A 24,754-nucleotide genomic window follows, 5' to 3' on the forward strand; every position below is an offset into this window, starting at 1 on the left:
AAGCTGTATGTCCTATATCATTGGCTCTCCAGGTTGAATTCCCTGGAGTCTTGTAGTGGTGTGAAATCCCTGTGTGGATCTGCAAATGTTTACAAGAAATCAGAGTTCATTTTTCCTTTTTTTTCTCCTTTTCATAAGAGAATCCCCAGTAATAGGGATTCGTGGTGTTCCAGGATGGGTGGGATAAAAAGCAAACCCTGCCTATAAACAAGGCATGGAGCAGGGCCAAGCTTGTACCGGATTAAAATGTGCAGCTGAGGACTGGAAGACTGGTGTCTCTTAAACCCGTGCCCATATGCACTGTGGTGTTGTGTCACCTGAGTGTCCTGTTACCCACGCCCATCTGAGCAGACTCTCCCTATTCTGAAATCCTGTCATGTGCACCATTATTTTGTTTGCAACACATTCCTGCTCTGACAAGGGAAGAAAATACTTCCAGCAGTATACTGTTTGCGTTAACAGTAATTGCAGATCAGTTGGTTAGAGGGAAAGAGCATTGCCCAGCTCTCCTCACTCCCCCATGAAGACACTGGAGCCACTCTGTACCTCCTCCCACTGCCTGCCTTCCCTCAGAGCTTCCATACTATGGCTCGGTCCAAGAGCCTGCAGCATTCCTAATCCATCCCCTCCATCTCTGTCTGCCTCTCCCTGTCACTGACTGAGGCCTCATGTGCTGAGCACAAGCCTGGTTTTTAGTGATTGCTGTTCCCAGAACTCAGCAGGCTGAAGGGGGTGGGAGATAAACATCAGAGTTCAACATCCAGACAAACACAGCAGAGCTCACACAATAAATACATCCGCCCCCAAATGCAAATACATCAGGAGAGATTCCTTCCCTGGGGCTCAGAGCAGGCTCAGGCAGGAGAGCAGCATGATGAGGTGAGTGTAGTCACAGGGACCTCCCCAGCTCCTCTGGCCACTTGGCTTTGTGCAGGCCTTGGAAGGCATGAGTGTGATTCTCCTCTTGTTTAACAGCTCCTACAGTATTACTTCACTGATACCTCCTGATTTCTTCTCTTATTAAATGAGAAGGGTGTTGAACATGAAGATTTCGGTTAGCACCAAGGTACCTGCTTGGTATTGAGACTGGCAGCTTGGATGTGTGGCTTTTGGTGTATGATGTGAATTGATGCTCACTCTGTTCATCTCTGTTCCTTTGACACAGGTTGGTTGTCTTGCTAGCTGTGCTTTACAGTGGAGTAAGCAGCAGCATTGTGCTGCAGAAGATGTATGGGAGGATCACATCCCCCAACTTCCCAAATATCTACCCAAATCACAAGGAGAGAATCTGGAATATTACTGTTCCCAAGGGATATTCTGTCCGTGTTTACTTCACCCATTTCAACCTGGAGCTGTCCTACCTGTGTGAATATGATTATGTGAAGGTATGTGTAGGGCAGGGTGATGTGCAGCAAGCTAAGTTGTTAAAAACTCTGTGTATGTGATTCGGGACACATGCAGGACCAACATAACTGATGTAAGCACTTGATTCTAGACAGCTAGTAAAGTTTAGGCTCAGCTGATGTATAAATGATGTGTTTATTGAGGCCCATGGGACCAGGAAGTAGAACTGGTTGTCATGTTGAAATGTCTGAAACTTGAGTAGTTTGTGCTCAGAGAATTCTGATCCCCTCTCATGAAGCAAAAGACTTGAAATCTTGCCCAAAACAACATTTGAGCTTCATTTTGCTGAAGTTACAGTGTGTGTTTTAAATTAACAAGTAGTGCTTTACACAGAGGATAATGGGAGACTGTAAAAGTGGAAGTGATAGTCTAAACAAGATACTGTCAGCTTGTCTAAACGCGCACTTGCCACTTGTGGTGTGTTTGCTAGCTAATGTGAGAAACAACCTCAGGAAAAGAAGCAAAGATACTTCCTTAGGGAAGTGGTCCAGTGATCAGTGGTATCCCTGAAAGCTTTGTACTCCGTGTGCTGGCTTGTGCTCTAGTCCAGGCAGCCCTGGTGCTAACTTAAGGCCATGCTACCTCTCTTCTTCTTCTGGTGTTTGCATGGGCATAATAACGTGTTACAGAGGGAGCTGTTGCACAGGAGTATGCAAAACCAGGATATGATTGTCCCTCAGAGTGCCAAATTAACAACAGGGTTATAAACAAAGCATGGTGCTGATAGCCCAGGCTGCATCACAGCTTTATGTGAGCCTCTGAAAGGGAAAAGGGAGACAAAATTATGGGCTTAAATCACAGAGACTAGGGAAAATCTTCTCTTAACTGTCCCTGGATCTGGACTCGCCTCTAGAAACACCTTTAGAGAGCATCCAAGCCTCCTTCCTCACACCATTAAACACATGCTTTCTATGCCATGGCAGCAGGTTGGGAAGAGCAAAGCTCTGTGCTCATCTGGTAGATTTGTCTACCCATTTTGCAGCTGAGCTCTGGTGGGAGGACCTTGGCCACGCTTTGTGGAAGGGATAGCACAGACACTGAGGAGGCTCCGGGCAACAAGACCTACAACTCCATTGACAACAACCTCATGGTAGTGTTTCGGTCTGATTACTCCAATGAGAAACCATTCACAGGCTTTGAGGCCTTTTATGCTGCTGAAGGTAAGAGACCACCCCCTAATGGAGGTGCAAGAGACTTGGGTATGGTGGGGTTAGCGCTTCCCTGGGCTCTCACAGAATGTGGCTGCTGGTGTGAGGTGGGAGAAGGCAGCAGATGCAAAAGGGCACAGCAACCGAAGGCAAACAAGCCAACTTCACAGAACAGTGGCTCAGAGCCAGACACAGTGTGGTTGAAGGGTGCTGTTTGCCTAATTCTGTGCTTCACCCATTAGATATCAATGAGTGTCAGGAGCTGTCTGATGGTGAACCCCTCTGCAATCATCACTGTCACAACTACGTGGGGGGCTACTATTGCAGCTGTCGGATTGGCTACACATTGCATGAGAACAAGAGGACGTGCACAGGTGAGCTCTTGCTAGATCAGGAGATGCTTCCCTACCTACAATATCCACTTACATCCAGTCCTGACTCAGACCCACTGATGCATTGAGATGAAAGCTGTGGGGTTTTGTTGTTGTTTTCTGTATTCCTTATGCACCTGGTGCGGGGGGTTAGTCAGGGCTGTGAGCAGAGGCCCTGGTTTGCAGGGTGGCTATGGGCTACTTGTTGCTGTTAGGTACAGCAGTAATGTGTTGCCTGGCAGTTGGTTTTGGTTGCTTCGTAGGCAGCATCCACCTGTGTTCAGCTTTAGACAGATTAAATGCAGAAGCAAGAAACTTGTCCTACAGTTCCCACCACTTCCAGTCTCTGTGGCTGCCAGTGCAGCCAGCTTTGCAAAACTGAGTATATCTTGCTCCCTGAGTACTGAGATACTGAGTATTCGGGACCTGGGTTAATGGATGTGTTGCAAAAACTAACAATCAAGTTGTGAAGTCTAATGGAGAAGTAGTTTGCTTATTGTCCCCAGAAGGACACAGGCCAAGAAGCAGCACAGTCCACAGATCACTGACACGAGTGATCCACTCATTAACTGGGAGGCAAGGCCAGGCACAGATCTCTTGTTGGGAAGGGTACACAGTGTGGGGTTTGCCTGACTGACTCCTGCTTGGCTCTGCTGCTCTGGCCACAAGCAGGGAAGGCACATGTGTGGTCAGGCACTGAAGTGATGCTTGGAGCAATGCACTGATCAGCACCTCAGGATTCACTTTGCTGTGAAATGGGGCCTGCACGTGGTGGCAGATTCATCCTTTGTGGGTGCAGCTTTGCCCACCTGGCAAGAACCAGCACACATACTGGTCACTAAATATAGGCATAGATGGGAAGATACTTTCTTTGAGCTCCCCAGTGCTGAAATCCAGAATTAGATCTAATTTCTAGTGCTTAAGGCTGTTTGGGCATTTACCTTCCCACCTATTACAACCTTGTTTCAGATGCGATTGCCTAGGTCTGATTCAGGATTCAGACTTCTCATATCTCCAGTGTATTGGAACAGACCTATTAATTCAACCTCCCCTTCCTAAAGTGGTAGCTTTTAGCACAAGTGTATGGATTTACTTCTGCTGTAAAGTATGTGCCTGGTCTTAATGTGAAGGTGCAAAACGAAGAGCTGTGAACTAGCAGGCTGAAGCTTTGTGTTGCCCATTCATGTGTGCACACTTAGGCACCATCCTTGCACGCTAGCAGAGGGAGCTTAGGGGCAGTATCCTGATGGGTGGAGATGTACACACTGGGAATTACTGTGGTGCAGCTGATGTGCCAGAACCTGTTCACATTGCAGAGGTCTTCAGGTACAAGCCACTGAGCTGGGCTGCAAAGCAAAAGTCTCTGGATTGCTTTCATGAGGGCAAAAGCTGCCCCTTTGATTGCTGGGCTCCTGTCTGAGCAGGCTGATATTGACAGGCTCTTTCTTTCTCCTTTATTTTCCAGCATGAAATAATTAAAGCTTCTCCTCGCTTAGGCAGAGATGGAGACAGATGTGCTGGGAAGAGCTGGTTTGCCCTCCCTCCTGACCTGCCTGTTGCAGTCTGCCCAAGGGCTGCAGGCTTCTCTTGCTCGGTGACTTGTATATCTTGGTTCCTTGCCTTTCAGACCTGCCTCCTGCAGACAATAAAGAGGCTGTTCCTTGTTGAAAACTGATGGCAGCCTCTGAGACATTCATTTTCTTCCATTTCCCATGTGTTACTGGGGAAAAAGCAAAGGTAGATAAGGCAGAAACTGATAAGAGAGAAGCCATTGTGAAAGTCTCTGAAGCATTGCAGCTACCTGAAAACTCCTAAATTTCTTGTCCAGCTCTTGTTGCTTGACCTTCCATAGTTTTTAAACTGTAACAAGACCAGAACTGCACACGTGTTCCTTTTAGATTTGCTGTTGTGTGCAGCCAGACTTGGAAATTGAAACTATTTCTATTCAGAGCCCATTCATTCTCTGGAGAGGTTTGAAGTTGAGGTTTGTTTCAATCCAAATATTATGACTCTGGCTATATCTCCTATTGGGAACCTGAAATGTGTTCTGGTGAGCAAAGCCTCGGACTTCCAGGCAGTTGGTAAAGTAATATGGATGTCACCAGAGCTTAGATGTCTTGCCTTCATTCAAGGCAGCAGTGCCCTCCGCACAATAGGTGCAACACAAGGTATGTTCTTCAGCACACTTGCTTGTGGCATTCATTGATATGTCTCAGTCCCTCACAGTGCCTCTCACTGCGCCACATTAATACCCATTTGTTGTCCTTTCAGGCTGTACTCTTTTGGGGCAGGGACTATCTTCTTAATTTGTCAGTGACTAAAGCTCCCCAGCTCCGTGGAGGAAACAAGAGGTGAACAAGTCAGAGCTGAGCAGCTGTAGGTGAACTGCTGAAGATGCTTTGTTTAAAAAGCTTCAGGGATGAAGGTGCATCAGCCCAGCAGCATTTCCTCACTTCTGCAGTTTAGCAGGTGTTGCTTTGAATGATAATTTAGGAGGCTCAGTTTCTCCAGCCCCATCTCCTCTTTAGTCCTAAAGATGGCAGGAATTCTTTTCCAGAGGAACATGGAAGGGGATGGAGATGGATTCTTTTAGATAAGATACTTGACACATTGCAGGTCACTGCATTTGCAGACTTACATTGTTACCTTGAGCAAGTCACTTGATACCTGCTTTGAACACACATTAGCAACATGAAAGGTAACATCACTGCCTTGGCTTACTGGGAAGGTGCTTAGTGGGGGTCCTAGAGAACTGGTTTAGAGTAGCATGGCTGTATAGGCAGTTACCAGGGCTTACTTGTGCTGGTTTTAATCTTATTTGGGAGCTTCTTCATGGTCACAGTGAATTGTGATCAAAGCAGCTTGAAATCTTGCCATGGCTGGGTGGTACAATTTATGACCCACCTTGCACTGGAGACCTGAGCCACTGGCAATGGACTTGCAGGTTTGGAGGGGGTCATTTTTCAGAGTTCAAGCCTCTAGCAAACAGCTCACTGAGATTTTAATAAAAATATGACCTGAGCTTAACTGAGCACTCTCTGGGCAGCGATAAAGCTTGGACTGAGCAGTCAAGGGACAGCATCTCTGCTGGCAGATGTTAAAACCCCATTTGATCCTTTTTGTGCTGGCTCATTTATGACTTTCTTACTTGCAGGCTTATGGGAAAAAACCTGCCCTGACAAAGGGGACTCCCAGTGGCCACATCCAGGCTATTGGGAGAAAAGTAAGATCCAGTCTAAGCTTTTCATGCTGATGCTGCGAATTCCCTTGGACTAGCAGAGTGTCTTCTGTTGGGTCAGCCAGTTTTGGCTACTCGTGTGAGCACAGTTCAGGAGAGTTTACTGGGGATGACTCACATCTTTCAAACTGCATTATGAAAATCTCACCTCAAAATTAGGAATGAACATGTAATGAGGAACTGTTGGGCTCTGTCTCCTTTAGTCCTTCAAAACAATGTGAAGGCCAGTTTTCTGAATGAGTGGGGTAGTAATGGGGCACTGTTCGTATTTGAATAGCAGCCTATGGGGATCCCACCTCTGTGCAATTCTGGAATATGCATTGTTAGAACACATCTGGGCTAAGGATCTCTTAAGTCCAGTCTCCTGTCTTTGATGCTGGCCGGCATCTTATGCTTCAGTGGATGATACAGTTCAGTAAGTGATTTTAAAAGTATAGCCAGACAGCAGCATAGTCCTGTGCAATAGCGACTCTGCTGTCTGTGTGCTGCTTAGCTTAAGCTGGATTTATGGCAGTAGGGTATAAAAGTTTGCCTTAAATTCTGTGTGAGAGCACATTGCACAGATCAGTTACATGCTATTTCTTAATCCTGGTTTTGTATCTGATTTGTGGGTTTCAGCCTTTAATTTCATCATGTGTCCCTTTGCCCTTTTGTTACTACAGAAAGCAAACAGCCTTCAGAAACCATAGTGATTGGTTATATGCAGTGTTCTTCTGTCTCTGCATGCATATATATGTGTGTGTGCATGTATGTGTGTGTTAGCACACAAAGGTCTTTTCTCCACTATTTCTCTCGCGTGTTTTTATGCTGAGATTTAGTCTAAAACCAGCCCGTTAAACATACTTTAAGGAAAAAATATAACATCATCCTAGTAAATAGAAGCCAAGGTGTCTCTGCCTTCTAACTATGAGGTTCTTGTAAGAGAGAATTTAACCTCTCTGAGTGTTCCTTCTTTCCCATGCCCAGGAAAAAATGGTTTTGTGGGTAGTGGGAAAGGATTCTGATGCGGAACTAGCAGAAGATGTGAAATCCTGACTTCCTAATGATTTCAGCAGGGAGTTAGGGGTGTAAGGATAGTACTCATTATATCGTGGCTTGTGTGCTTAGGGTAAGGCTTCCCACTGAGCCTTTTTTTCACACCCAAAGATTTCACGGTTTCTTTCCTCTCTCTTCCTATAATTGCCTCCAGACTGCTCCTGTAGGGGCTGTGGAGCTGGGACAGATATTAGCAGCATGAGGAAATTTCAGCTTTTAAGTGAGGGAGCTATTTTGCACTTCCATGGCACTGCTAAAGCTGCATATCTGTATGGGTTTGGGGTGTTCCTTAGTGGATGGATGGAAGCATTGTAGTGGGACCTTAGCCTGGGGAGAGGCAGTGAGGTCTGTGTCACTGGGAGAAATTAAATCAGCACCTGCAGCAGCTCAGGAGAGTGTGCTGGAAATATGCTTCCTTCTTAATACAGCCATCAAGTGCTGCTGTAGTTTGAGGGACAATCAGTGGAATTACAGAAACGTGCATGTAGCTGGGGAGAATGAGGTAATAACAGTTTCTGAAAGAATTCACTTGCTGATAATGCTGTACAAGTATAGCATGGAAGGAGATTTACTTCCCGTTGTAGCTCAGCTGATTTCTGCTGGTGCAGAGTGATGCTGTTAGGGTAGTCAGAGGCAGCCAGAAGCTCCAGGTGAATTAGCCAAGCTTCTTTGGACCAAGAGAGGCATTTCAAACAGGGTTTGAAAATGAGGAGAGTGCTGGGTTTTAACAGCATAGGCATTTCTAGGTGTTTATAGTAACGCTTTTACCCTGTGTGTAAAAGCCTCAGAGAATGCAGAGTGGAACACACAGAGGTGCTCAGTCACGGTGGTGATGGGTGGGTTTGTGTCAATAAGAGCAGCTGCTCGTAACTTTCTGGGAAGATGGACAGAAAGATTGCTCTAAAATTACAGCCTGTGCTAAAAGAAACCTTTGGTATCACAGAGCATCATTGTCGTGTTGTGGTACTGCTGGTGTGCTAAGAGCCACGCAAACCCGAAACACAAAGATTATCCTTTCACCCATTCCTCCCCATCCTGCTTTCCTTTCCAAGTACATGTTTGTATTCAAGTACTTCCTGCAGCAGGAAGCAGGGCTGTTGCATAGGTATAGGGTAGAAGCAAGTTTCCTTCTCTGGAGTAAAAGTCTTGGCTAATGACATCCATGGTCAGTTAAGGGATGGAAATGTGAATGTCTCATCCACAACTTGGTCCCTTCCCACTGAAGTGGCAACCTGAGACTGTATGGTCTGGTTTAGGTGATAATCTATACTTAATGACTGGATAATGGCATTTTTGTTTGTAATGGTGTGTTTGAGGCTACAATTCAAAGTCAAACAATTTCCCTCTTACAATTAATTCAGTGTTAGAGAGGTACAAAACTACAAGGGTGTTATCAGCCAGTGCAGCATTCCTCCTCAGTTAAAGGATTGCTCCTACAGCTTTTGCAGCACATCATAAAGCCTTTGTTCCCAGCTGATCAAAGCACTACTTCACAGTGATCAGATGCTGTCAACAAGCAGAGATCCTCGGGGCACTTGTGGCTGTTCCTTCTTGCTTCTCTTCAGCAGGGAGCATTTGTGGCTCCAATTGTGTCAGCAAGAGGCACAGCTGGTTTTGCTCAGAGAATACAATTACAGTCTAAATGTCTGGCAACAAAGGCATTAAAACGAAAGAGCTGCATTCAGAGGCTCAGAGGAGCTGATAGCTGTCCCACCACTCTGCACTCTGATACAGCAGACAGGCTGCAAATGGAACACCTCGGAGTGTTCCTGATGAGCTTCCAGCTATCGCACTTCTTTCTGACCTCCAGCCCTGGGACTGTGCTAAGTGATGCTTCCCCGGTGTCCTCTGCACCACTCCTGCGGCAGGAGTGCTGGATAACGCTGCTGCCCTGCAGCTACCACCACTGAGGGAGACACAGAGAAGGCAGTTTTCTCCACAGCAACAAATGTGCCCTGGTGAAATGTGTGAGAGGAGCTTCTTTCCATAGGTAGTAGATACGTAGCTCTGAAAGCTTCCTGAAAGGGTAGACTAGTGTAGAAAAAACCCACTATCTTTACCCAGCGCAGTTGAGCTGAGTTCATTGTTCTGATCACCGTTTTCTGTTGCTTTGGGTTTTTTCCCCTCCCAGCCCACTGCCAGAGTCAGTTTTTTACTGAAAGAACTGGAAAATCCCCAGCCCCAACTATCCAACACCTTATCCCTGCTCGGCTCCTGCAGCTACAGTGTCCAGGTGGAAGATGGCTTCCTGATCACACTGGGATTCATGGAGACCTTTAAGGTGGAGATACACCCAGGAGTGTTGTGCTCCTGCGATGTCCTTAAGGTAAGGTGAGGTTTATTGCATTGCATCACAGCTTCTGTGAGACAGGCCCGGTTCTTTTCGTGCATCATCTTCAGCCTGGGTTTCACCACGTTAATTCACAGCCTCATCTCCCTCTATCTCTCCTCATTCATTATTTCTCCTCCTCCCTTCAGTTTTGTTGGGTTTTTTCCATTTCTTTCAACACTTTCCACTTGTGGGAAATTCACCGCAACCAAACCCAGGCACACACGGGTGTGATGACTTGATAATTTCATCACAACTTGTGCCTGTAGCATGGATCCGTGATGCCAGGGGAGTCATTTTGCATTCAGTTTCCTTGTCTATAACATGGACCCAGTGGCTGCTTCCCAGGAAATCCATTAGCAGTTAGGATGCTTGGAGAAAAGCTCCATTCCACAAAAATTCCAAAAGCATTCCACAGCTTCCTGCTGTGAGTGACCACAGTGAGGAACTCTAACCACCTGCCTGGGCTTTGAAACTGTGCAAGAAAGGACCTTTCTAACTGGCAATCTCAGGAGCACACACTGGATGGAAACTGAAGTATGGGCAACAAGTGGGAAGGAGACCTGTGCTTAGTTCTCAAGTCCAGACTGTTCCCAGAACTTCATTCTGGAAAGGCCGGAATAGCCACCAAATAGTGGTGCTTGGAGAAGGTGGTTTCATGCTTAGTTTTCAGGATTGTTCCTGTTAAACAGTGTAGCTACTGGGTACCTCACTTCTGAAGGGAAGCTTTAAGAGAATCCAGAATTCCAGCTGGTCCTACAGTTGAGCTCAGGTCCAGACATACAATTTTACTTTAAGGAACAGTTTTCCCAGTGTGGCAAGAGTTACAAGGTACGTGTTGAGGCACCAGAGAGCCTGGCCCCATGCAGGTCACTGCTCACCTTCAGTGTGAGAGCATCCCAGTCACAGTTCTTCCTTTCACCCTCGGTAAATGTAGATCTGTGTCCATGCAAGTGAGGTAGTGTAAAGAAAGCGCAAAGAAAGGGTGGGTTCTCCCTCAGGAGCCTTTAGCAGTAAGGCACAAATTAGCTCCTAAGGGGAATACTGTGTTTTCTGATCCTTGCAGGTTTGCCGTGTCCCGGTCCTGAAGCACCACCCCATGGTCACACCGCACCAGTGCAGTGCGGTACCTTCTGGGTGACAGCTCCGCTCTCTCCTGTGACATCGGATGTGTGCTGCTTGAAGTAGGCGACCCATGGAGCTGCCAGCCCTATGGAACCGAATTCCTCAGGGATTAAAGACGTAGGTGCCTTTCCTCATTAGCAGTTTGTGTTGTTCACATACTGTAATTATGAGGTGTGTTCAGAACGCTGCATCTGCTCACAGTCATCCTTCCTTTGAAGAATCCCGTTCCTGTGTGTGCCCGTGTGTGTGTGCCCCTACTGATGCTCTTTGAGCACTGCTGCTTAGAGATTTGCTCGTAATTATCTCAGAAGAAAGGAATGATTTTACAAAAGATTTCACAAGATCAGTGTAGTGAGAAATTTTAATGTTCTTTCATTTGTTACTGCGTCTCTCCAGGGAAGTTAAAACTGGAATACTCGGTTGCTCCTACTGAATGCCGCAGTTTAGGCTTATTTCTTAGCAATATCCTGCTTCCCAGCAGGCAGTTTTGGAAGATACTCCAGTCCATGTATGCTTATGGCACAATCTGAGGATCACAGTTAGGTGATTGTATTTTAAGAAGGCACAGGCTTATCTCAGTGATTATTTTATAGCCAGTCTGATTTGGTAGTTGCACACATTCACTGTGATACATCCCTCCCCACCCCCACCCCCGGCTGCCCTGTGCCCAGCTCTGGGGTAACAACACAGGAGGGACTTGGAGCTGTTGGAGTGAGTCCAGAGGAGGCTCCAAGGGCTGGAGCAGCTCTGCTCTGGAGCCAGGCTGAGAGAGCTGGGCTGGGGCAGCCTGGACAAGAGAAGGCTCCTGAAGGGGAGACCTCAGAGCAGCTCCAGTGCCTAAAGGGGCTGCAGGGAACCTGGAGAGGGGCTTGGGACAAGGGCCTGTAGGGACAGGCCAAGGGGAATGGCTTGAACCTGCCCGAGGGGAGACTGAGCTGAGCTCTTAGGCAGAAGCTCTTCCCTGTGAGGGTGCTGAGGCGCTGGCACAGGGTGCCCAGAGAAGCTGTGGCTGCCCCATCCCTGGCAGTGCTCAAGGCCAGGTTGGACACAGGGGCTTGGAGCAAGCTGCTCCAGTGGAAGGGGTCCCTGCCTGTGGCAGGGGCTTGGAACTGGATGAGCTTAAAGGTCCCTTCAACACAAACCAGGTTGTGATTCTGTGATATGTAGAAACCCAGGACTGATGTGGAGGTTAGTGTTCAACACAAGCAGCAGGAAAGCTGGGTGCGTATGGAAAGGCTGTATTCCCCACTGTCCTTGGAACACACTAACCAGCACTAGATGCCATCTTTGCTGGTGACAAGGCAGGTGTAAGTGGTGGAACTGGTGCCCACAACTGCAACTTTAGCCTCCATGTTCCAGAGAGGGTCACTGTCCCTCGTGTTCTCAGCCAGCAACATTCAAATCCATGTGATGATGGTATTGGAATGATTTATCTTTTCCTATCCTGAAAGCAGTGCGTTTAAAGATGTTTTAAGTCAATAAAACCCTAGTTTTTGTTTTCCCTTTATGAATGAGTAAATCAATGTGTAACTGATGGTGGTTTTCTGTGGTTAATTAATTCCATTTAATGTGGAATTAATTTGATCTTTTGTTCCTAGCTGCGCTTCGTGGAGAATTAAAATGTCGTGAAGCCTTCGGTAACAGAATGTCAAAGGAAGCCTGCTGGAACCAACCATGGCACAGTGCAGCAGTAAGTCGGTGCTATCTGTGAATTTTAAGTGATAGGTGTGAGCATTTGTATTTAAAACATACAAGTTGTGGTATGAGAAACGTTTTCTTCTTGCTTTGTGACTATTCCAGTTCTTGTCCAAGTGCTTTTTATATTTGTAAGTTGGAAGATGTTGCAAATTCTGCCATTCTAAAAGCACCGATGGTTATTAACAAATCTTAAAGAGAGGAGGAAGTGTAGTAGTGTCCTTGGAAATAGTGTTTGATCCCTCAACAGCTTTATGGAACTAGAAAGCAGCAGCATCACAGGAGAAAAACATAGCTCCTGTACTCTGAGAGCTCTGGCACAACTGATCTTGTACTCGTTGGAGGTGCTCGTTTCCTGTGTACACGCTCACTGGCAACAGATTCTCAGAACTAATGCTATAAAACCCTGTTGTGACTATGCTATATATCCCCTTCCCATGCACACAAACTTCCTCTTGCCTGCATCTCACATTTCACTAGTATTTCAGTTCCTAAAATAACAGAGCTGAAAATGAAGTAACTTCAAACACCAAACAAGACTCCAAACACTTTGTTCCATTTTCAACAGTAGTTTATTTGCTCACTTATAAACACTATAGCGGATGCAAAGCAAGTAGAAAACATGACTAGAACTTGAAAATGATTCCAAAATTGTCAGGGATTTTGGCTGAGGGTGAAGAATGCTAAAATTATCAGCAAAGACTACTCAGTGGTGCCCAGCAGCCTGACAAAACCTACCCCTGGACAATGGAAACAAAATGAAAGCCATGCTACTTACAACTTACCATGAGGTTCCTTGCAGGGGGTCACACTTAGGCTTTGGAGGTCCAAGAATACCATTTTTAAGTGTTACTCAGCAGAAGTAGCTGGTAATAGTGCAAGTGCTAAAATGCAAAATTCACAGATGGGACAGAGTTTGCAGATTATTCTGGCTTAGGTGCAGGAAAAAAATAACTAAGACACTCTTTGCAGTGGGATCTGAACAACAGAAGTGTGGGATTAACTGTTCAGCCTGAGTGTTCAGAACCCCTCTTTAACCCCAGAGATGGCCACAGAGACCCAGCTGCTCGTTCAATACTGCAAGTAGGAAACTACCACTAGTGCAGGTTGTCCACTATTTAGATGTTCTTCCATTCACACGCAGTAATGAAGGTAAACTTGAAAAGTTCTAGTTTACAGCTGTGTATATCCTTATTCAGAATGTTTACAGCTACAGCATAGCAGTTTGATGTATAAACACTATGGATTGAGCTCCCACGGGTTTCAAGCACAAGTAGATTAAACAATTCCTCAAGCTCTTAGGGCCAGTGGAAATCATCTTCCAGCAGTTACTGTTCAAACATGTTGCTCTTTGTTAAGAAGCTGCCTGTTGATGCTTCTATGCCTGCAGTAAACTTAGTTTTTCAGATTAAGACTTCTGTAAAAGTCTGTGCACATTTACTAACGCATTCTCTGGCTGGAAAGGCTTTCCTGACGAGACTTAAAAGATGAATTTACAGCTGTCCTCTGGGGGGGAAGTGCTGCAGGAACCCCAAGTGGACAACTGGTCTGAGAACAAGTTAAGTTAAAAACATGCATCCCCCAAGGAGACGCTGTGGCCAGAAAAACAGTTTAACAGTGTTTGTTTCCCCCAACCCACTGCTGCTGAGGAACTCAACTGCTAAAGAACAAGTAACGTTCCTTGGTACAGATGCAATGTGGAGGGAACTGCTTACCATTCTACGTGCGGGCACCCAAACGTGGGGGAACTGGATTTAGATCTATAGGTATCACCGACCAATGCAAAAATGGATTAAAGGTGGGTGTCGGGTACCGATAGGTGATGAGCGGTGGCTCCGTTTGCCTTGGCAGCTTTTAGAGCATGCTTATCTGAAACAAACTGCATAACTGCACCAAAGCTTTACAGCACTTCATCGCAAAAGGGTAAAATTAATTAACTGCTATGAATTCTTTGCATTCAGGGCTGCAAAACAAAGACACATATTACTTAAACCAGTTTTATTTAAGAATTTCCTACAGTGACAAATCTTATAAAAAGCATCCAAACACAAAACTGCAGCAAACGGCATTCTTATGGGTATCTTACAGACAGTGGGACTACCACCCTACAGAGGCACACTGAGCTCACCAGTGATCTCTGCTCCAAGAGCTACTGCAAAAGCACACCACAAGCTCAATGTTCTCAGCACAAACCCCATCGTCTTCAAGTCACATTACCACACTTACAGATCATTAACAGAAAAAAAACCACACACCATACAGCATTCACAGCAGTTGACATAAGGGAAAAAAAATACAGATATTCATTTCACAGAACACATTCAACTAGTTGATTAACTAGGTATAGAACCCACTTAAGAGTCTTCCACATGTGGATGTCCTTTGAATGCAAGAAACACTCGTACTTTATTTGCTATCATTGCTCTCCGCACACTCTCTCACCAAAGCCACAGGATGGAGAGACATCTCGCAAGGAAAATAAAACCCCCCAATGCACCACCAGGTCTCTGCATGCGCTCTCTCCTGTACCTCGCACATACCAGCCCTCTCATGCCTCGGCACCACCACCAATCCCACACAAGGTTTCAAAAGTTCAGACAGCCTTCTGGTTCCATCTCACAGCCTTGCGTTCACAGCGTTGATACGACTCCATGAAATAAAGAGTAGCGGATAAAAATGGAACACCCACCGTCTAAGACGCAGCATGTGCGGTGTGATGAAGTATTCTTGGATGAGAAAGCATGTAGACAGAAGTATTCCTAAGGCAGAATATTTACAGCACTGCTTTCAATGAAGTGCTTCTTCCATACACATTTGAAATGAGATGAACTGCGGAGATTAAATGAAGCCTTCATATCGTACTTTAGTATGGAGGGGAGACAGCGTTAAAAAGAAACACAACACAAAAACGACACTGTGTTCTCCAGCTGGGGCACCTGGAGAGTCTTATGGTGGGATCAAATTAAAAACAAGAGGGGGAGAGGATGCTGTTTCTGACCAATGGTTTCCATTTTGGACATGCAAAGAGTTCAGCTAGCCAGGAAACAAGGGATAATAAAGTATTACAGGAGAAACCTGTCCTATCGGTTGTAGTGTTAGTTCACCTAGCGGGCAAACAGCCGTCCACTTCCAAACATTCAGTATTCCAACAAGATAGGTAACAAAACTTATAAAATTCCTTTTACCTTTCTTTTTTTTTTTTTTTTCCTTTAATTCTTTTTTTTAAAAAAGAAAAATGTCAAAAATACTGCTGCATATCCTGCACACTGAGCAACCGGAGCTGGAAAACTCTGTATATAGGTAATTTACAGTATACTTACCAGGAGTTAGAAAAATTTGATTTCCCACCATAGAGTCAGTCTCAGAGCCCACTGCGTCTACATCCCCCAGCCTGACGACTTGGAATCCATGCTTGAACCAAAGCCTCCGTTGAACCCACTGCTGGAGCCCGCGTTGGAGGCCGACCCCCAGCCTATGGCTGCCCCCGAGTTGGAGCCCCCATACGAGTTGTTTCCTGAACTAAAGCCCTGGTTCTGCTCCCGCTGCATGTTGCCCTGAGGCTGGTTGTTCCCCGAGGGCCCCGACTGGTTCTGCTGACTAGCCAGCATGCCCATCATACCCCAGCTGCTCTGCAGGGCCGCCTGCGCTGCTGCCATCATGGCAGGGTTGATGCTAAAGGCTCCGAAGTTCATGCCCCCACCCATGTTACTGCCCTGGTTGTTACCCAGCCCTCCCCCACCTCCTCTGCTGTTGCCAAACCCCCCTTGATTCCCAAAGCCCCCCGGATTACCACCAAATCTTCCACCTCTCTCTAACTGTCTATTGCTATTGTGCTTAGGTTCAGCATTGGATATATGTACGCTGATTCCTTTAATGATCAAGTCCTCTCCACAAAGAGACTGGGCAACCTATAAGAAATAAGGGATTGATTAAATGTAGGTTAGACTTCTCTTTTTTAAATGTCAGTAGTACAAGACAAAAAAAGCCCATATGCTCTGAGCAGGTTTTTAACCTGCAAAGGAAGCATATGCATATACTTAATCCAGCTTGAAGTGCTTTATCTTCACATTCACTGCTACGCTAACTTGCGGTATAAAAACCCATCTGTACAACAGCATCTGAAGAGGGTAACCTCAGACAATTCAATAAATCAAATCGAGCTAATACCACTGGAATTCTCAAGACAGTGGACAAGTAAAGGCTCCATGTGTAATTCCAGAACTAACTCTTTATCAAGCTACTGACACGTAGGCTGTCTATGAAGTTAAAATGTTTTAAGCCATACCTGATCATCTGCAAATGTAACAAAAGCAAAAGCTCGGAAGGGTTTAGGAATGAAGACATCTACCACTTCTCCATACTGGGCAAAGAACTGTTGGAGTTCCTCTGCTGTCATGTCCTCAGTGCAGCGCCCAACAAACACTTTTCTGCTGCGCAAAGGTTCGTCAGGACTTTGCTGGAGAGAAGTGAAGAAGGGGGGAAAGATCACAACTACCCTTGAGAAGAGAGTGATGCTCAGATGAAGGCCTCTCCTTATCTAGCCTGCTCTGAGGACTGCAGATCAAGAAAGGCTGGGACTGTAAGAAACAGTTCTGTTCAGTGTACGCCTGCACCGTGGCACAAGTGAAAAGTGACAAGAGAATGAAGATGGGAGCAATCCACCAGAACAGTGATGAGGCCACTGGCAGAAGGATGCTTTTTTGGGTAATAACTGCACATATTCACAAAGGAAATAAATAGAAGCTTCGGGTTCAGTTTTGAATTCAGATTTGTTCTGCTCTTCCCTAGGTTAGTTATTCCATCTGCTTTACTCTCCATTTACTCATGCAGCAACACGTTAAGCAGGTACTGCTGGACATCGAACCACATTGTTTTCAGATTTCCATCTGTACTCAATTCCCCCACCTAACTATTACCTGTTTTCACTTCCTGCTCCTCCACCCCTCCCCATTTTCCTTCCTTGCTCCCTACTGTCCGGTCCATTCACAGACTGAAAAGCCACGTCCATTGATCTGTTCATCTGCTCACCCAGCAGAGCTGCCAGAGAAGTGCCCTTCAAGTGCTTGGTGAAAATACATCCAACAATAAAAACCAAGGTACCTTGGAATTGGGAAGTTTACAGTCACACCATCTCCCGTCTATCATGTGCCGCTGAGACATGACTTTCACCTGGGTTTCATAATCCGTGAAGCGAACAAAACCAAACCCTTTAGAGTGGCCAGTTTTAATGTCCTTCTTAACCTAAGGGAAAAAAGCAGACTTTTAGTTTCTCTCACTGTATATGCCTACATTTTCTTACAAAAGTTACTGTAATGTTACACAGTCAAAGCAGGGGCCTGAGACACCTAGGAATTAAAGTTACGAGCTTGTCTTTGAGCCCAAGCACAACCGAAAACACGATGGAAGTAATCTGTACTCTTGTGATGGCACAGCCAGACCAGCTGTATGAGCAGTGCAGCCCCAAAGGGGCCAATGCATGGAGTGTGTAACTACAGGTGTAGTGTGCAAGTAACGAGAGATAAAGAACAAGGCACGTGTATCAGGTTGGTGAGAACTCCATCATGCAGGTTTGTCTTCCAACTCCTGCTGTCAGAGAGCCCCCAAGCCTCAGCAGCTGCAGCCATCAAGGTCCTGGGCAGCACCAGGCCTGCGGTACCACGCGTGCAGAGCTGCCATGGGCCGTGTGTGTTGCAGGTTAACAGTTGGCTGGCAGGCAGCGACAAGCCAGGAGAACCACTGGTACGAAGCATGCTGTTCCTGAATGGATTTAGTAAAGTCCTGTTTGGGAGTTTTATCAGGCTTGGGAACACTCCCATCACAGCAACTCCAATTCGTCAGCACACACGTAAACACGCAAACAAACACGTATTCAGCTACAACAGTTAACTCGAGTAATATACATTAAAAAGCTCTTAAAACACTGTACCCGTTCAGCTGATGTGTGTGAATTACCACTCCCCAATATTCCTGGCCATCTGTACCTACACAAGCCTGCAGCTGGAAAGCTCATGGAACAAAACACAGCCTCGGAAGAGACACTCAGCTTCAGGTCTTCTCCGAGTTTACACGGCTCTGACGCTTTCTACTGGCTTTGTCAGAAGAGTGATTTCTACCTAACGGCCCTCCTCACGTGAGCTGCAAAAGCGTATTACCTGCACCATCAGCACTTCTCCAAATGTACTGAAATATTCCTTTAGGTCTTGCTCAGTGGTTTTCCAGGGAAGACCCAAGACTATTAAATCCGAAGTCTTCTGCACTGCTCGTTTCACTTTCACGGCTGACGATGCATCTGTTTCATCCATTTTTCTTTTATTATCTGAACATAAAGAAGTACATCGGACATCACCATCAGCTCGGGAGATGGCTTCTGATTAGCAACCGCATAAAATCAGAAGCTAGAAAGCCACGTGCCACCTGAGCATTTTAAAGTGGCGCCTCTAACTAAACCACGGCTTGAGAATCATCTGTTAAGTACACAGAGATCCTATTACTCCACAGTCTCCGAAGGTCTGTATTAGGCTGCGAAGCTCCCAAGGATAACACAAGGATGTCCTTAAAGTGCTTGTATGGGGAGACCTAAAACTCTTACTGAAAGCTCAGTGGGGGCAAATCTGCTTTGCCAGAAGCACATGAATAAAATGGCTAACTTCCCTAAACCAGTGTGCTCGGCAGCAACCCCGCTGCCACGTCCAGGAGGCAGCGACTCACATGGGCCTCTGGGCTTTACAAGAGCACAAAAAGGCCGAAGGGCCAAGGACAAACCTTTGGGGTAATTCACAACATAGACCAGGTTCCCCCAGCCGGCCTCGGGCGCGTGCAGGATGCCCTCCACCAGCCGGACCCCCCTCATGCACTGCGACACCGGGTTCCTGTAGCGCAGCCCGCACGCCCCGGGGAACTGGGCGGTCACTGTGGACAGCAGCACGGTGCCGTCATCCTCCGAGGGGATCTCGATGGGCTCATCGTTCTCGTCCTCCGTCACCCGGATATACTCCGACATCGTGGCTGGACGTTACTGAAGTACAGGAGAGGGGAGGAAAAGCGGCGTAAGCGATCACCCCGTGCCCCTTCACTGGGGTTTCGTTCTAGCCTGAAGGCAGAGCCTGAGCTGTATTTATTACACAACCGGGCACACCGAAACGCGCTGTTCATTGACGTTAAAGCCTCGGGCCCTGCCGGACCGACACGCACACGAACCAGCACCCCGGCCATTCCCGGAGCCTGCGGAGGGGCCGACAGCAACAGCTCCGCGGGGCACACAGGAACGTCCCAGCGGGGCCGCGACCGGTGACGGGCCGAAGTGAACAGCGACCCTCGGCCCGACAAGGCCCGCCCAAGCCTGCGACCTCCGGGCGCGGCCCGGCCGCCCGCACCCAGCACCGCCGGTGTCCCGGCCCGAGAGCCCCAGGCGCGCCCGCGGCGCCCCGCTCACCGGCCAGGGAAGGGAGCGGCGTACCCGGGACACCGTCGCCGCCTCCGCCGCGCTCCACCCGCTGCCCTCCGCTGCCGCCGCACAAAATGGCCGCCGCCACCCCCCTCAGAGGCCGGGCTGGGCCGCGGGGCGAACCACTGCGAGTGGCGGGGAGGGGCTGCAGCGGAGCGCGCCCGGCCGCTGGGAGCGCCGCGGGCCCCGGCCCCGGCCCCGGTCCGGAGACAGCTCGGCCGCGGCCGGCTCGAGCCGCGGGCTGTATCCCCGGGCCGGGGTCAGCGGCAGCCGGCGAAGGGGCCGCTCACTGCCTTCCCCCCCGCGGTGGAGCTCATGGTGTGGCCCTGCCTGCGCCGGGGCCGCCGGGAAGAGAAGGGGCGGTAGCGGCGGCGCCGGTGCTAAGGGAGGGGCGGGGCTTCTCGCACGGGCACGGGCACGGGCACGGGCACGGGCACGGGCACGGGCACGGGCACGGGCACGGGCACGGGCACGGGCACGGGCACGTTAAGACCCGTGCAGCAGCGCCCTCGACCCATAGACCCGAGCAGAGCTCAGGCCCGCGGGCGCTGTAAGGACCCGCGTTCCAGGTAGCGGCCGTCGCTCAGGTAAACGCGGTAGCTCCTAGGGACCCCAGGGCCGCACCGGCAGCCCCCGGCCCGTTCAGGTCGCGCTGTAACGGGGACCTGCGGGGAGGTGCCTTGGCAGAGGGCGGCCCTCCTCTTGCACTTTCCCGGAGCAAGGTGAGGGTAGGGCTGCAGGTACCGGCAGCGGCAGTGTCTGAGCGCCAGCCTGGAGGTGCCCACGTTCAGGGTTATCTGTGCCAGCGCAGGAGGCAAAGCCTCTTGCCCACAGACACGAACGAGCCGAGGCACGTCACCGCTTCACTCGCATCCTTCCGTGCTTGGTAGGAAGGGCTCGTCCGACACGCCTCCATCTGCAGGTCTCCTGCAGGCGCTCCCTGCGGGAAGAGCTAGATTAACCAGCCTGGCTGATCTGTGTCGTAGTTAGGGTCTTAGTCTGACACACTCCCCCCTTCTCTGCAGCTGGTTCACTCAACTGACACCTTCATTCATTCTTCCGGATGTTTGAGGGCTGTTGCGTGCCCCCATTCACTGCCCTGCTATGAGACAACATTGTAGGCTTGCTGGAAGTTAAAGCTAGCCCTGCCCTTTAATACCAAGCCTTTGCTATAACGTGGCTTAATACTTTCTAGATCCAGTCTCCCCTTACTTGAGGGAAAGACTTGATGCTTATATCTCATACAGTATTAGAGACTTTTGAACTCCAAAGCCATTATGCCTGAGGGACACTCATGTTCTGCAGAAGAGCCCATCCTCATCCACTTTTCCTGAGGTGCAGCACAGGAAGGGCTGCTGCCTTGCCAAGCTTGCACAGATCTGTGCTCAAAAGAACCACACAGAGGAGGAAAAAAGCAATGGTGGCAGAAATATGGTATTTTCCACCTGGTCTGGTTCCTTTTATGTCATTAATCATCTGCTTTCAGCTAGGTAACCACTCCAGCTCTCTTTACTTTGCAGTGATAATACCATAAAGCTAGAAATGAGTAACTGTTGCACGGTTTTAATCAATCATTTTGTAGCTGGATAATTGCCATTCCACATCTCCAAGTTATTTTAGCCTGATCCTTCATGAGTAAGCTTATCTGGTCCATCAGTCACAGTCACATCAGTTGTCACACCAGAGACATCTGCAACACAATCGGTTTTCATTACAAGATGCATATGAGCAGGAAGCCACACAGGGTTGTCATTAGCAGAGCTGTAAAGTCCTGCCTGCCATCAGCAGAGAGAAGAGCGCACTGCAGAGATTCTCTAGCCAGCTCAGGCCTAACTTAACCAGCGTGCTGCACTACATTGTAATAAGGACAGTGATTCTTCTACCTTCTTCTCTCTCCTTCCTCCTCAGCTGATCCTTTGTGACACTCATCCAGTCCACATGTGGCATTTTCCCAGTGCTTGGCCTTCCTTGCACCAATGTCCTAAAAAGTGGTAAAAAAAGGTAAGTCTTACTAGTGAGGGAAGGCAGCCCTACTGCTGGGAAAGGCTAATCCAGCCCCTTGCAGTAGTGTCTTCTGCTGAGTACTTAAGACCCGCTCTTAAGGTTTCTTCAGTTGCAAGAACTGGCTGCCAGCACCACTGAAACCAAGCCCATCTGTGCCCATGTAGCTTTAGACTCAGCCTTATCATTTAATTACCATTCTTCTGCAGAGTTCTGAGAAGACCTGACTAGACACAGGCTCTCGAGATAAGCTAATGCTCCACGTAGGCGTCCTCCTGAAATTCCTCCATTTTCTAGTCATCCACGAGCCACATCCCAAATCCAGTTCTGAGGTTGCCAAGTCAGCACTGAGGTAGGCAGCGTTGTTTGAACACGCTGGGAGGACTGAGCAGTAATTGCAGCGTGTCAACATTACCTCCTGCACCGTTCCGAGCCTAAGCTATACTTTAGCAATCACGCTATTTGAAGAGGTTGTGGTGGCATTCAGCCAGAGTGACCTCTATCTAACAAAGCATCTGCTGGTAATTTCACTAATGAGCAGAGCGAGCAGCAACCCTGAGCTAGATTTCATGCAGGGAAAAGCTTGGAGAGAGAGCAATGAGCTTGATGCAGCTTGCTGCCTGTAAAACAGACAGTTAGAGAAGGGTAATTATTCACAACAGAGATTTCTGCCCCAAAATCTTGTTCCTCAGTTTTGGCTTGGAATTAAAACAAATGTTCCTGTTTTGTGTAAGAGCCTGGATTCTTGCAGCACTTCTGTTATTTACCATTATGATTAGGTTTAAGTTAAGCAATTAACAGTGGCATTGCTCTTGAAGTAACTACACCAGTGTGCATACAGCTAGTTAATTCACCAGTTCCCTCACACTGGCAATTCAGGGTGCCCATGGGTGTAGACAAATGCAGTACCCAGGTACTAGCCATCACATATATTGACTTAAGTGTGCCCACAGGCACAAAACAAAACGCAGTACAATAACTATTTGCTGCTCTAGGTTAAGTGTGCTCATGGGTACAAGCAAACTCAGTGTAATGATCAGCTGTTCACTCTCCCAACAGCACTCGGGATGAAAAACAACATCAATGGGCCTCTAAATATAACCTCGTGATAACAAAACCACCACACAAGTGTGGGTCCTGGAAAACATGGAGTGCTTGGGCCTGTGTCTAATCACAGAGTAGTGAAAAGCAGGATTTAATGAGTGGCTTGAGAATCACCAGAAATCGGCCTGATTTGGCAGACAGTTAATAAACACCTCTCACCCTTACTAAAGGGAAGTCTTTCTAACATCAAGCTGTTTCTGCTTCATTCTGTGTGTAAGGAGGATGAGCACAGTTTCCCCTCTCTGGACATGAAACAAGTGTCCTCTGCAGAAGTCTTGAGCATATAGAAACGTCAGATTCCTGTGTCGGTTCTCGTTCTAAGTACATTTAGCAAGGGCAGAAAAGCAGCACATTATCCCTGTATCCCTAGGACTATACCCTTGAGTAGTCTGCATCCTCTCCATCAGCATTACCTTACTCTTTCATACCCAAGCACAATCTTCTTTATCACGTGGACCAAATAAAGCCCCCCTTGAAAGCAGTTGCCTGAAGGAGCAGGGCACCTTTCAGTTCATTTGTTTGTAATTCAAAGCCATTTGAGTCTCTAAACAGATACCGTATCACAGGGAAGGAGGCAACGTTTCCTTCAAGGAGCAAGATCAGTGGGGCTTCTTCCTAGCTCCAACTGAAAAGCCATTCACACACAGCAAAAGCAGTGTTTCACAATAATCACTTTTCCCCCATTCTTTGAAGGATCTTTCGCCACAACCACAAGGACATTTGCCACAATAGACACTTTTCCCCTCCTCTAGAACACCTACTACAGGTAGAGCTTTCCAGACACAAGTGAGTTATCAACATAAACATTTACTACTGCCCAGCAGCCTAGAAACAACAGCTAGAGAAAAGCTTCCCTTAAAGCAAATAAGCAGCTTCCGCCCATGTAAAGTACCTGGAAGGATCACTTAGTCCACGGTTCTCACAGTGACACTCCTGCTAATCCCCTTAACTGAAACAGCATCTAAGACTTCATTATAGTGCCTGAAATATTCCAGGCAATTTTCCCATGATCCTATAAAGCCATGATTTCAATTACCTCATTTTTAATCCACCTTAGATGGTTTAGTCCTGTTTCTTAAAGGGGCAGAGTTTCCACATTCCTTTTGGTTCATGTCCTTAATAACTTCCAAACCCGATCAGGAAGGGGGATGTGTTCTTTAATCTCTCAGCAGACACAAAGTCAGAGTTTTTACATGCTTGGCTCTTGTAAGAACCCAGAAGGACTCAATGCCCGTCAATGTGGGGCCTTTCAGCCCTAGTAGCAGTTTAGAACAGAACCCTTGGCCATGTTTCCTTAACTGACACACTACAAAGAGTTGCTGGTGCTACTTGTTTTACCACTGGAGACATATTGAGTGTAATTGAAGCCCCTACACTGGTGATAAAAGGCCCCTCTTAGCTCTATAGCTGCTGCTGGCAACTGGGGCTTTGGCTTCTGAGCTGTGAATCAGGGTTCAAAGCACAACGGTGAGTCCTATCTGACATCTCCACCCTCTTGTTTGATTGGTACCTGTGGGAACTGTCAGATGTTTGCATCTCGTACACAGAGAATGCAAAATTCACTTCGTTCTGTTTTGTTTGGCAGAGTCACATCAAACCATCTGCAAGTCACCTCCCTTGCCTTTCTGGACCATCCACAGCAGAGCCTGGGAAGGATTGGTGCCTGGGATTCTCAGAGGTATCTAGTCAGTTCCCAGCGCTGAGTTCCTGGTGAAGATGTGCCAGGCAACTTCCAAAGGAATTTGTTGCCTCTTACAGCATATTGGAGCTGTGATTCAGAGGCTTTTCTCCCTAGATCATGTAGTAACTCCCAGCATAGAAGAGCAAGAACTTCCATCAGCCCAGATGGTCATAAACCAA

General features: G+C 47.6%; 2 protein-coding genes across 3 annotated transcripts; one reads left to right on the forward strand and one right to left on the reverse strand.

The window, feature by feature from the left end:
• Positions 1-813: 813 nt before the first annotated feature.
• On the forward strand, positions 814-10,751 carry MASP2 (MBL associated serine protease 2). Its single transcript, XM_065696284.1, is given in 8 exon segments — positions 814-879; positions 1,166-1,385; positions 2,387-2,564; positions 2,795-2,926; positions 9,328-9,363; positions 9,366-9,398; positions 9,401-9,522; positions 10,592-10,751. Coding segments are annotated over 8 exon segments (804 nt in total). The 5' UTR covers positions 814-871; the 3' UTR covers positions 10,667-10,751.
• A 3,577-nt stretch (positions 10,752-14,328) lies between these two features.
• Positions 14,329-19,909, reverse strand: TARDBP (TAR DNA binding protein). Of its 2 annotated transcripts, none has more exons than XM_065696283.1 (6): positions 19,802-19,909; positions 19,108-19,360; positions 18,498-18,661; positions 17,446-17,586; positions 16,631-16,801; positions 14,329-16,253 (listed from the first exon to the last, which is right to left on the reverse strand). In XM_065696283.1, exons 2-6 carry the CDS (start codon positions 19,343-19,345, stop codon positions 15,723-15,725), a joined length of 1,245 nt encoding a protein of 414 aa, XP_065552355.1. In that variant the 5' UTR covers positions 19,346-19,360; positions 19,802-19,909; the 3' UTR covers positions 14,329-15,722. The 2 variants fall into 2 exon arrangements, with proteins under 2 accessions (XP_065552355.1, XP_065552354.1); XM_065696282.1 differs by having other exon boundaries at positions 19,778-19,887.
• Between the last annotated feature and the right edge of the window lie 4,845 nt (positions 19,910-24,754).

This window comes from Lathamus discolor, chromosome 16, assembly GCF_037157495.1.
Source record: "Lathamus discolor isolate bLatDis1 chromosome 16, bLatDis1.hap1, whole genome shotgun sequence".
Lineage (NCBI taxonomy): Eukaryota > Metazoa > Chordata > Aves > Psittaciformes > Psittacidae > Lathamus > Lathamus discolor.